General features: G+C 31.7%; 2 protein-coding genes across 2 annotated transcripts; both read right to left on the bottom strand.

The window, feature by feature from the left end:
* Positions 1-253: 253 nt before the first annotated feature.
* Positions 254-1,325, bottom strand: LOC137805563 (uncharacterized). The gene has a single exon (XM_068605508.2). The coding sequence runs from the start codon at positions 1,286-1,288 to the stop codon at positions 359-361; it is 930 nt and encodes a 309-aa protein (XP_068461609.1). The 5' UTR covers positions 1,289-1,325; the 3' UTR covers positions 254-358.
* Positions 1,326-9,401: 8,076 nt separating this feature from the next.
* Positions 9,402-12,093, bottom strand: LOC137807170 (protein OXIDATIVE STRESS 3 LIKE 2). Its single transcript, XM_068607648.2, has 2 exons — positions 11,758-12,093; positions 9,402-10,076 (listed from the first exon to the last, which is right to left on the bottom strand). The coding sequence occupies exons 1-2, from the start codon at positions 12,006-12,008 to the stop codon at positions 9,629-9,631; spliced, it is 699 nt and encodes a 232-aa protein (XP_068463749.2). The 5' UTR covers positions 12,009-12,093; the 3' UTR covers positions 9,402-9,628.
* Between the last annotated feature and the right edge of the window lie 749 nt (positions 12,094-12,842).

The following is a 12,842-nucleotide window of genomic DNA, read 5'->3' as shown; positions in this document are numbered from 1 at the left end:
AAAATATATATAATAAGATAACTTATGTGATAAAAATATTTATTATTAGTATAATGATGATATTTTGACATTAAAAAAATATTTATTCGATAATTAATGTATTAATTATATTTTTAAATTTTTGAACTTAAAGTACTAATATATATACTGTTATATTGTTAAAAAGAATTATAGAATTGTTGTTTTTTATTTTTTTAGGAATGGATACTGTCATATTTTTCAAAGTCTAAAGTAATAAGCATGTGACATTTTTGTTTTCAGTTCTCACATAAATCCAAAAACATATCTCAGGAAAACTTACAAAACTGAAACAGGAAAAATTAAAATAACAATCACTGCATGATGAAAGCAACTTTGTCTAGGATCTTGTGATCGAGGTTTCTCCGGAAAAGTTGTTGATCGTCGTCAACATACTCCTTGTAGCAATTCGTTTTGGCACGAACTTTCGAGCCCACACATGCTTCCCATTGATGGTGAATTTGGCTTTGATTGCTCCTCTGAGAATCATGTCAATGGTTGAAGCAATGCGAAAAACAATTCGAGCAAAGAGTGCTTGTTCATTTGACTGCACTTCCTGCATGTACAGGGCCTCAATACAATCTCCATAAGCTATGGTGAAGAACTCTCTAACTTCCCACTCTTCCACGCGATACCCCTTTGAGAATGTCACAAACAAAGTTCTATCATCAGCAGGAACTTCAACCCTTGAATTTGATGGTCCAATTGAGCCAAACCACAAAGGGTTCTGGTTCTGGTTCTGGTTCTGATTCTGATTCTCTTTCTCTGAACTTGGTTTCATCACCACCTTTTGAGCTTCCACCACTCTATCATTGGAGTTCCTTATGATGGCTTGCTGCATAATGTCAGTGAAAGCCCTCACACACACATCTTGCATCACTTTGGCCACGCCTTGGAGTGCGCTGATGCGGTTTTCATACAGGAACTGAAGCGAGATTTCCTTGTCCACTAGACTCTGGAGAAGGGGGATCTCACTGTTCTCGAAAGAGGAAGGAGGTGCTGTGAAGCTACTGTTGTTAATGCAGTTCAGGCACAAAACCGTTTCGTCTGCAACCTCGTTGATCAAGATGTTGGGCAAGGCCAATACCCTCTTCACCACGTTGCGAAACCCCACCCTTTCCAACCACAGCCACAAGGCATGGACCTGCATGCACTCACCTGGTTCACGGAAGAGGATCATCACAAGGATCTTGTAGAGTTGTCTGTCTATTCTGTGGAACAGATTGAACTCCTCTTGGGTGACGAAGAAAGAAGAAGACTCCAAATCCATCAAAAACACTATGATATGTTCCTAAGTATCTCAAGAGTTTGAGTGTTTCAGTTCCTTAGCACTAAGGTGGTCAATCCCATATAAATACTGTGAATGTAAATTAGACCTCTTTGGTGGAACGAAACGGCACAACCATTGGACACATGGCACGTGTCGACATGCATGTTCAGTGAGAGGGTTTGAGAGTTATGACACTTAAAACTCGTTTCTATTTACTGTCATCAGTTTCAAGAAGAGTATATGAAGGTTGGCCAACTCAGATCCTCAACCATAGACAGTGAGAAGAATGTGAGGAACACAGAAACACTAACCAGAAATCAATGGAATCATAAAGAGGGTGACAGTAAGATAACTTTTTTAGTGTTAAACAATGAATTAAACTGTTAATGACACATGTGCAAGATCAGAAGAAAAAATGAGTTACAAAACGTTACAGTGGTTTCAAAGTTATGTTAGGAAGCACAGATTACATTATATATAGTTAATTAGATGAATGCATTGGTTAAGAACCTTTCATATATCACAGTTTTCAGTCCTGCAAGTCTTCTAGTCATTCATATCTAGCAAATTGATAAAGATAATATTAATTGTAAAAAAAATATCAAAGAAATAAAGGTAAGAATGGGATTATTTTTTGCAATCACAAAGTTACATTCTATGTATCTAAATACAAGACGTGGATAACTAATTCACTCTTATTAGTTGGTAATATTCAATTTATCTAAAATTATAACATTTTTCCAAGAGTAACATTAAATAATTAATTAATGTATGAAGAGATAATAACATTAATGAAGTTTCAACTTTCAAAAATAAACTCTTTAATTTTTTCATCTTCAAAAGAAATTATTTATGTTAACATTTATTATTTATGGACTAAAATGATTAAAGGGAGATTGGTAAAATATGATTAACATAAGTAACAATTAAGGTATAAAAAGGATAACAAATACAAAACAATAATTTCTTACAAACAGAAACAGGAAAAACATGATGGCACAGCAAATCACCAAATAATCCCCTAAATTATAAGGTTACATGAATTTAGTAAAGAAACAATGGAAATTAGATTTAAAAATACAAATTAAACTCTAATTATTTTAATTTAATGATAAAATGATATCAAATTTTAGTGTTAAATTAATCTAAAAATTATATTTTAATAATAAAATCAATTATTTCAAAAATATAACTTTTTCCATATTTAAGATTAAATTACATTTTTAAGGTTTTAGTTTATCATTTATTCAGTAATAAAATAGAGACATTCTCTAAACATCTCATTAAATTTACAGTTTATATATATTTTTTATTTTCTTCCTCAATAAGAAATGATATTTGAAATGGACTGGAGACACATTTGCCATTGAAAAGACTCAAAAATGAAATTGAAAAACACAACTTCAAAACCTTATTATGGTTTAGAACCAAACAATACATCCATGATCAGGTGATTTTCAGATTGAATACCACATTATGTGTTTTTGATAGAAATGAAAATACAAGGCAAGAAATATTCACATTTTTGGTAAGACACACAAAATATTTCTTCCTTAAAATAAGTGGTGAATGTATTGAACATAAGTTCAAATCTATTGAATATTATCCGAGTTTCTCAAAAACAACAATTGAACAAACTTTACTTATTTTTCTCCTGAACTTTAAAACAAGGGTGAATAATGTACATGAATAAAAAATAATAAGTAATTACGTGTAGTTGTCTAATGAATTAATTGATCACAGATAACTTATTATAACATATTTTCACATTATTACTTGTTCACTAATATATAACTCTTGCTTTACATAACCAATGGAGATAAACTATCCTTTTTTATATATATTTGTGAGGATTTCTTTTAATGCCTTAATATAAATATGTATTAAATTTACAAGTGATAATTAGATTAATATATGTTTAAATCTTTAATATATTTAATTATGTGTTTAAGGTATGGTTTGATGTTGTGATGTAAGAAAAGTAGTCAGGGGAGGTGTTGAGAATAAAATATATGGATTGGTCTTGTATAGCACTTTAACTGGAAAGAAAATAAGGTGGGAGGTTAGTTTACTTCACATAGGATACAAATACAACTTATAAACTTCACATATCAAACACTTCCCCACTACATTCCTTTTCTTTTCTTCTTCAAGTTTCTTTTTCTCCTTTTACACAATGATATATGCATGTGTCAAGAAACTTTCTTAAGCATAAAAAAGTGGGGAGTTATAACTTTAGGTAACTTTTCTCATCTTTCCTTTTAATCTATATATATATATATATATACATACGTGTTAGAGATAACTAGAGATAAGATCAATTTAAAATATATAAATGGAATAATTATTATCTTACAAAATCGATTTTGTGAGGATGAATTAAGATTAAACTCATTTTTTAATATTATATCATAATATATCATAACAAGGTTTGTTAGGTTTATTGTGTCGCTACAAACTATCCACAAATATCTAGTTTTATGTATAAGATGTCTATGCCTCGATGTGGAAGGGTATATTAGAAATCTAGCATTGACTAAAAATATGATCAATTTAAACTATATAAGCAGGGACAATCATCACCTTATAAACTCATTTTATGATTATGAGTTATGATTAAACTCATTTTTTAACATGTGATTATTAATAGAAATGGAATTTTGATGACTTCTAATTGGTTTTTGGTGATGATTAATGGTTAGATTTACAATTTGAGATTTAGGGTTTAGCAAATAAGGTCAACTTGGAGAGACGTGGGGTCGTGTTAGAATTTTTTTTGTTGCTTGTGTGGGACGAATGAGGAGACAACAAGTCATTTGTTCTTTGGTTGTAGAATTGTTTGGCTAGTTTGGAACCTTTGCTTCGAGTGGTTAAGGTCGAACTCGATTCATCTTGCTTCTATCTCACATATTCTGTAGTTTAATTTACATGAAGCACCTACTTCTGTTAATTTAATTTTGGAAGGTGTTTCGATCGCGATAGTAAGTGAGATTTTGAGGCATATGAATAAATACATCTTTAAAGGTGGAGTGATTGATCATTTTGAAATTTTCTCCATGAATCAATTAAAGGCATAATCCTATATAACCTCTAAAGTCCCTTAAACTTGTTTTTTCTTTTCTGACTGGTATCTTGATCCCTGGTTTGCATGTATATTCGATTAAATATAAGTGATTTATTTAGGTCGGTTAGATTTTTTTTGGATTTTGCGTGAGGGGTTTGTTTTAGTTAATTGTTTTGAGAGACATGAGGTTTTCGGTTTTTAGATACCTGTTTTTTAATAATTATTCTAGTAGGAAGTGAGTACAAGTCTATGGAGGAGGTGTTGTTCATTTCTGTACGATTTTGTACATGAGTTGAATCTCTCCTAAAGTAATTTTTATTTATTAATTTTTTATTGTTGATAAAAAAATAATTTGATGTGATTTAGTAAGTTTTTTTAGTACATTTTGCTTCACTATTTTTTTAATCTTTATATATCTTAGACTATTAAAAAACCTGTGGTAAGAAAATATATTATAATTTTTTTATGTTACTTTGAGTTATTATGCAAGTTAAGTGATGGTTATGTCTAAAGTTTTTGGACTTTGCATTTAGAATGAAAGGAGAATATTATTTATATATTAATTTGGTGGGTTCTTGAACTGTTCATAACGGATTAAGTTGAAAATTTTGAAGGAAAAATAGAAATTTAATGTTGTTAAACTATTTAAAAATCTATATGAATGATTGAACTAATTTTCTGTTCTTATGTGTGGATAAGAACTTGTTAAGTCATACAGAGAAGATGTGAATTATGATTATAACTTTGGATGCAATTCTCTTGTTATTAGATCCTAAATGGTATAAGTTTTATTTACTGATTTGTAAATACTATTGTTGAAAGTTGATGATACTTGCTACTAAATAGAGTTTTTTAGAATTTAAAACATAATTATAATTTTGAGTTAATTAAATGTGTCTGTGGTAAAATTATAATTAAATTTTTTTGGTTTTTTTCTAGATCTTTGTTACTTGAGTTTTTAGTTTTATTTTTAAAAATGTCTATCTTGCATAAATGATATATAGACTTAAGAACAATGTTTTATTTTTAAATCTCCTCAGTGTCTTACTCAAAAAGTCACTCATTATTCATAATTTGATAGTTGATTGTTGGAAATAACTTAAAGAAATATTACTTAAATGAGACTATTTAACTTAAAGAAATACTTCCTTATTCACTAAAATATGTTGTGTTTATTTTAATCCTAATCCTTAATATATTATATATTTTGAATACTTTATTTCATAAAATATTGACGATGATTATTTTATTTTATTTTATTTTTTATCAGTAAAGAATAAATAAAATAAAATGAGACACTTCATGGGTGTCTCAACCCTTATACAAAACTCCAAAAACAGATTTCCTAGAATCTTACCAACTAAAGATCCAACAAACATTGTACTACAGATCAAGCTAAAATCCCAAACAAAGGTAAATAAACCCAACAAATACAGTTATATTACCCCACCAGAGAGGTCACACCCTCAAACAAGAGCATACATCCAACAACTAAACAAGGTCTTTGCCATCAAGCTGGAGGACCTTACCCAAGAGACAAACTCAACAAACCAATACAATACACACCATCCAACAACTAAGTCATAACTATGAACCGACTAAGTTGTACCAAAAACCCTATTGCTAACAATGACAAATCGATACTTATAAGAAAGATACGTAAGCCAAAAGACCCTACAAAATACACAAAGCATCCTCCCGAACTGGCCACAGTAGTAACCAAAACACGCCACATAAGCTTTTGCCACATTCAAACACAGTAAAAAATCCAGCACCAAATCAAAAAGCATACAACAAAAACACTTCCTTTACTGCAGCACAGAACAAAGTCATCAATCTGACCCTGTAAAAAAGGAATGACCAAGACACCTGCACATCCACGCAATACCTTCCAAGCCTCAGTCCAACCTTGCCAGATAGGAGTTACCGATGAAACCTGCACAAACCTCATCACGACTACCAAGACTGAAAAAATGTTAGTTAAAAACGCAAAAAATCAGACTTTCAAATACCTCATACAACAAAGAGGTTTCAGACACCAGTCTGAGTAAGAGAAAACAACCGATTTTTCTTTTACTGTGACCTAAGACCAAGTCTTCCTTTGTACCACGGTAAAAACCTCCACAAGATCCACCCACCCATTCTCAAACACAACCCTATTCCTGTGATTCCAAAATTCACTCACAATACCTACCCAAATACCCCCCAGCACCTAGTAACTACGTGGTTCAGACCAATAGGTTTGAACATCCTAAAATGCTTTTGTGCGTCACAATGAAGCACCAAAGGGAGCCCCAGCCAAGTGAGACATAAACCCCAAATTCTCCAAGATATCTTACATTCAAAAAATAAGTGTCTTACCGACTCTTCTTCCACACCACACAGGGGGCACCGATCACTCGTCAAAGGAATGCCACGTCTCGAAAGATTGTCCTTAGTAGGAATGGCATTACGTAACACCTTCCAAGCCATAAAATGTGCCGAAGGTAAGGTCTTTAGAGTCCAAAAATTCGCAAACAAATCCTCCCCCACTACGGGCTCCTCCCCCATGAGACACTTATAGGCTGCCTTCACAGAGAAATCCGTATAATCCACGTCCCTCCAGAGCCATCTATCGAATTTAACTCCACCCTCTCTTGTTAACCTTTTGTTATCCAACAACTGCATTAGGAGATCAACCAGACTGGATTCCCACACAAAAAGATTCCTTCTCCACTGCAGCTTCCACGACCAAATATTATTATTTCAACCCCCAACTTGTGAGAGAGTACAACCAATATCTAAGGAAATTGAAAATAGCCTTGGGAATTTGTGTAGTAGAGGGATGTTTTCCAACCATTTATCCTCCCATAATCTTATTTCTTTCCCATCTCCTACTTCCCACCGACCTCTGTCTTCAAAATCATTTCCCCACCCCTCTAAGTACCATACCTTCCTAAGGTCCCTCCACCACATCGACTCCTTACAAGACTAATCTTGAGATCTTAATCCCCTCCACCCACCATACTTTGACTCTATAATATCCTTCCATAAACTACCCTCTTCAGACTTAAGTCTCCAAATCCATTTTCCTAGTAGAGTCAAGTTAAACTTTTCTATGTCAATGACCCCTAATCCGCCTTTATCTTTCGATTGACAAATCTTATCCCATGTCACCTAAGCAATTTTCCTGTTCTCTGAACCCCAATCCCAAAAAAGTTTTTTTGTATCATTTTCATTCCCTCATCACAGTTGCCGGCATACAAAATATGGAGACATAGAAGAGCGGTAAGGACGTAAGCACCGATTTGATAAGACATAATTTGTCTACCAAAGAGAGGGTTTTCCCTTTCCACGCGCTCAGTCTATTCCGTATCTTAGTGATCACACCATCCCAAAATGCACACCTCTTATAATTTCCACCTACCAACACCCCCAAGTAACTGAAATGTGCCTTCATAATATCACAATTAAGTATAGAGGAGAAAATCGACATCTGATTCATATTCACACCCACTCCACCAACCTTACTCTTGGAATAGTTCACCTTAAGACCATAAGCAAGTTCAAAACATTTCAGAATAGCTTTTAGAGTCACAACACTTTAGATTGAGGCTTTATAGAATAATAGAGTTTTATTTTATTTATTCTTTGTTGATAAAAAAAAACAGAAGAATAGAGTGTCGTCTGTGTATTGCAGCATGCTCACCTTTACTTGCTTTTCCCCGACTATTGATGATGATTATAATGAAATTTTGTAGAATTTGATGGATAAACACCTTATATTAAACTAAATGAAATTTATAATGGATATACTAGTATTCAAAAGATAATACAATCTTGTATAATATATTAAAGTATTAAATTGCGAAATATGGGGTGATATAATTAAGTTTTACTAATAACCTCAATCACATATATCATTATATTGAAAGTCATGAAAGTTCTTACTATTTATTTTGAATGAATCAATATATTGAAAAGTCATGGAAGTTTACTATCTATTTTGAATGAATGATCAGTTATTAATAATAGTTTAATATATGAGAAATTATCTTTTTACATAATTGAAATTGAAATTGTAGTACTATATAATATATGCATGTATTAGTTTTAGTCCCTTATATTAATAATATCTTCCATAATTGATCAAAGTTTATAACTATTTTAAATGATTTCTTAATGTTTTTAAGTAGTGAAAGAACATATTTAGTATACTTATTATTTATATAATTTAATTAATTATATTATCTTAGTTGTTTGGATGATTTCGTTAATTTTGATGTTATATATTAACATGTAAAGCATATAATTATACAAATTGAAAACAACCAGAATATAATTTATCATTTTTTAAAAATAAAAAATAAAGTATTTTTTCCCAATTTATTATATTATTATTTTTTTATATTAATACAAAATACTTAAAAATTACTTGAATTTTCTTATATTAATATTAAATAATGGAGAAATTAGTTTGACTACTAAATGAAACTAACTCTAATTTAACTCATTTATTTAACTAAGTTTAATTAGAAGCTTAACTTTGACTTCTTAAAAAGTAGTAAACTTAAGTTTAACTTGTTTAACTCATTTATACTTTAATTAACTTTTTAATTTAATAAAAAATATTATTTTTAACCCTCATCAATATAACATCTAAAAATTATTTTAATTTATATACTAATAAAATATGTATAAACCTTTTCTTAAAATATTCATGTCTTAACAAAACTATTAATTTATACAAATGCCACTCAATATTAGTTAATAGAACATGAACTTTAAAAATATACCAATAAAACATAAACTAATACATATCTTTTCTTTAATATATGCACATATACACATGCTCAGTGAAGTTTTTACAACTTATCATTGTGCAAGGAAAGAAACAGAAACAATCCATCAACATACAGGAATTAAGAATTAAGTATATCTCTGTCATTAATAATCAACTTAAAAAATGTTTCTATCTTCCAAAACCCTTTTTCATTTTCTAGTGTTGAGTGCTGAGAAATGTCTTGCAAAACAAATCCAATTATATGTACCCAAGAATAACAAATCCAATTATGAAATCTTGAGATTATCTCAAATTGTAATTATTCATAACCTGATAAGTAGGGTTACAGCAGGAGTGAAAATAACCAAAGGCTGAGATATAATAATATACAACACTCTAGTCAGTTGGGTATACATAGGGCATTGAGGAGTTCACAAAGTACTTTGCCATCACAAACAAACTCATCACTGGGAACCAGCTACCAACTAAAAGGTTACATCTTAGTGTCAAAAATTTAGTTTCCACTACAAATAGCCAAACCAGATATATCATGAGCCTCAGCTATGGCGTTGAGATCAGACCAAGAATAGGACCTCCAAGGAGAACTTCGTGTGGCAGAAGAAGGTTGAGGCAGTGATGACCTATTGTTGGCACGAGGATGAAGAGGAGGAAGAGGGAATGGAGGAGATATGGATGAGGAGCTGGTACCCTCTCCGCTACTGTCCAAATTGAGACAAGATGTTCTTCGACCGATGTTTGAGGGTCGCTTTGATATTCCACCAATGTTACTTGCACAACTGCGACTCCTTTCAATTGATGCATTACGAGCTATTAGATTCTTGCGTTTCTTTGCATAAGGGTCCTCTGGCTTCACTATCTCTTCCATAGAACTTGCAGCTGCAGCATCTGCTAAGCTTGTGAAGGACTTTGATTTGCCACTGTAAAACTTGGATATGCCTTTCCTGAATTACACAGAACAGAATGACAGGTTAATAAAAATGTTTTTTTTAAAAAAAAATTGCATCACTAGTTCTGTGATTTGGTTTATCTTCAACTAATGAATCGATAATATTTCTCTTTTTCAACAAAAGATAACAACAGTCACAATAGGAGCATGTGTAGTTTCATTAGTAGCTAATACAAACTGTCATTGCACTAGTGCAATATACATGCTTGCAATATAGTGCAGTAAAATTTATCATTGCACTTACATTTTCTACTCGTATTTCATTCTCATGTTTAGTTTAAATGTTCAGTTGCATAGTTTTCTACTTTTTTATTAGAATCTCTCTTTTCCACCCATGCATATATATAAATAGCCAAAATCTCGATAAAAAAAAAATCTTGACTTGATGTGAAACTAATAGCCAAAAACATGAATAAACCAAGGTAACACTTCACAATTAAGGGTTGTTCATTTTGCATTGCAACATTATATTTTTGTCAAACAATACTTTTCCTTTTGACATCTTAGAAGGGTGGCAATTCAATTGTCCAACAATGCTTTTTCAATACACACCTTCTAATACACTTTTTACTATTGACTGAGTTCATAGAAATTACAGATCATGAGTCTAGATGCATTTATTTCAGAGTTGGTACCAAACTGATGAGAGAGAGGAGTATTTGAAGAAAGAAATGTCCATATGCATACACTCTCTAGGTTACTTTTTAACTGGTGTTTAAAGTTCTTAAGTGCTGTTTAAAGTTCCTATAGAGAATCCAAAAATTGTAATAAATTATGTTGATTTTAATAAAATGATCATGAAAATTTCTAATTTACCCTTGTTCATTAAAGAGTAATTAATGTTGTTTTCAATTTTGAAAATCTCCTAAACTTTGAAAATGACAAATAAATTGAAACATTTTTTTCAAAATCCAAGAGTCAAAATAGAAATAAAGGGAGGGAGTATTTCAGAAATATGGTTGGACAAAGGAAACTTTAAATGCATCTATTTAGAAGAGAAAAGTTGTTATATAGAGTAAACAAAAATTGTAGCACTACATGACTTTTAATACGGGTATAGCATTTGAATGTGATAAATATAATATGCTCTAAATTTCATGATCTGCTCCACATTTTTTTTAAACATCAATGTTGTTTAATTTGTTTTTACAAGGAACAAGATTGTGCAATACTAATACTCGAACATCATAGAAAGATGCCCTATCTCCACTCACCAATCTTTTGGTTTTGGTGGTGGAGATCCATTATGCCAATCAATTTCAACAATCCTTTTAAGCAAAGGTCAGTAACCAGATATATTCTTTAAACCACTTACTCCAACAATAAAAGCAGATCTCTAGATTAATTAATGGATTATCTAAGTTGAAGAAAATAGTATACAACTGTATGGAATTTTCTAAAGATGCTCCTTTCCATAGTGGTTAAGTCACTCAAGATAAATAAGTGCACCCAATCATCATCACTCAGCACCAACACTGGTACCAAACCCTCAAGGGCAAAACAGTAAATTTCTAAACTGCTACAACAAAATAAAAACATGTCTTCTGCTCCTTACTTGTAATAGAAATTGAGTAAAAAGAAAACAAAGACACCAAATCAAAGCTGCTCTATTACCCACATGAAAAGATTGAAGCTTGAAGAACACCCAGTTCAGAAAACACATAAAAAAAACTTACTTGACGGGTAAATCTTCCTCTAGATCGTTCATGGTATCCAAAGGGCCTTTGAAGGAGCTCTGAACCTCAACCTCAGCGGCATCTTCATGGTCAGAGGAATCATCCGAGGAGATGCTGTTCCTCCCGATGGAGGAGTCGGAGCTGGAGTCTGAATCATCGGCCGGAAAATCCCGATCGCAGATCGCAACGCAGTGGACAAAGGAGGAGAGTCCGATGCTAACTCCTCCGTTAGTTTGCAGAGCGAACGGCATCGTTTGGGCATAAACTTGAGAAGAATGGTTGGGTGTGAAATGAAATGAAAGACAGAAAAGGCAACAGCAAAGAGAGGCGTGGGATGAGTTGTGGGGTATAAATATATAAATACCTGGTGTGTGCACATGGGTATCAGATTTTTTTTCCATAGTCCATTGCACCTAAAAGAGAACAGTGATTGATAAATCATATCATTTTTTTAAACCTAAAGTTTTCAATTTCAAATTAACTCATAAGAATTGTGTAGGAAATAAATAAAGATTAACAAAGGACTAAGGACGGTGACATCTTATCCTCATTGGTTTGAATAATAATAACAACATGCCCAACATAACAAGTCTCTTCCTACCACATCTTCAAATATATAAATATAAAATAATATTATTTATTTATAATTTCATTCCATTAACCTAATTTTTAGTGCAGAAAAGATAGAAGATTATCCTGTTGAAAAATAAAAACTTTTTAATTGAATGTTTCTGGTGAGGACAGAGAAATGGTTGACTGTGGGCGTCTGATTAGAAACTGGATATAATCTTGGAAATGGATCAGGTGGATCCCACATTTCTTACTCACCATTTCATGTTTATTCCTTCCTTTTTGCTTTACCTTTTCTTTAATATTTAATTAATAACGAATAATTATAGAATATATTCTCTTAAGCCATTTGCCCTTACTCACTGATTCTAATTATTGGCTTTTTCACAAAACCAACAAATTTTGACATATTTAAATATTAAGAAATAAAAAACTTCATCCCACTAACTTTCTATATATTCAAATCAAAGTTCTATTTCTCTTAACCCTAAGGATCCTGTAACTGACATTCTTAC

This window comes from Phaseolus vulgaris, chromosome 3, assembly GCF_051622355.1.
Source record: "Phaseolus vulgaris cultivar YP4 chromosome 3, ASM5162235v1, whole genome shotgun sequence".
In the NCBI taxonomy this organism is placed as follows: domain Eukaryota; kingdom Viridiplantae; phylum Streptophyta; class Magnoliopsida; order Fabales; family Fabaceae; genus Phaseolus; species Phaseolus vulgaris.
This window is presented reverse-complemented; position numbering and strand designations above follow the sequence as displayed.

What these genes read in the sequence shown, in the direction of transcription:
- LOC137805563 (XM_068605508.2), bottom strand. Translation starts at nt 1,288, where the DNA reads ATGGATTTGGAGTCTTCTTCTTTCTTCGTCACCCAAGAGGAGTTCAAT.
- LOC137807170 (XM_068607648.2), bottom strand. Translation starts at nt 12,008, where the DNA reads ATGCCGTTCGCTCTGCAAACTAACGGAGGAGTTAGCATCGGACTCTCC. An exon ending in GAGGAAGATTTACCCGTCAA is followed by an intron (nt 10,077 to 11,757) that starts GTAAGTTTTTTT and finishes TGTGTAATTCAG; the next exon opens with GAAAGGCATATCCAAGTTTT.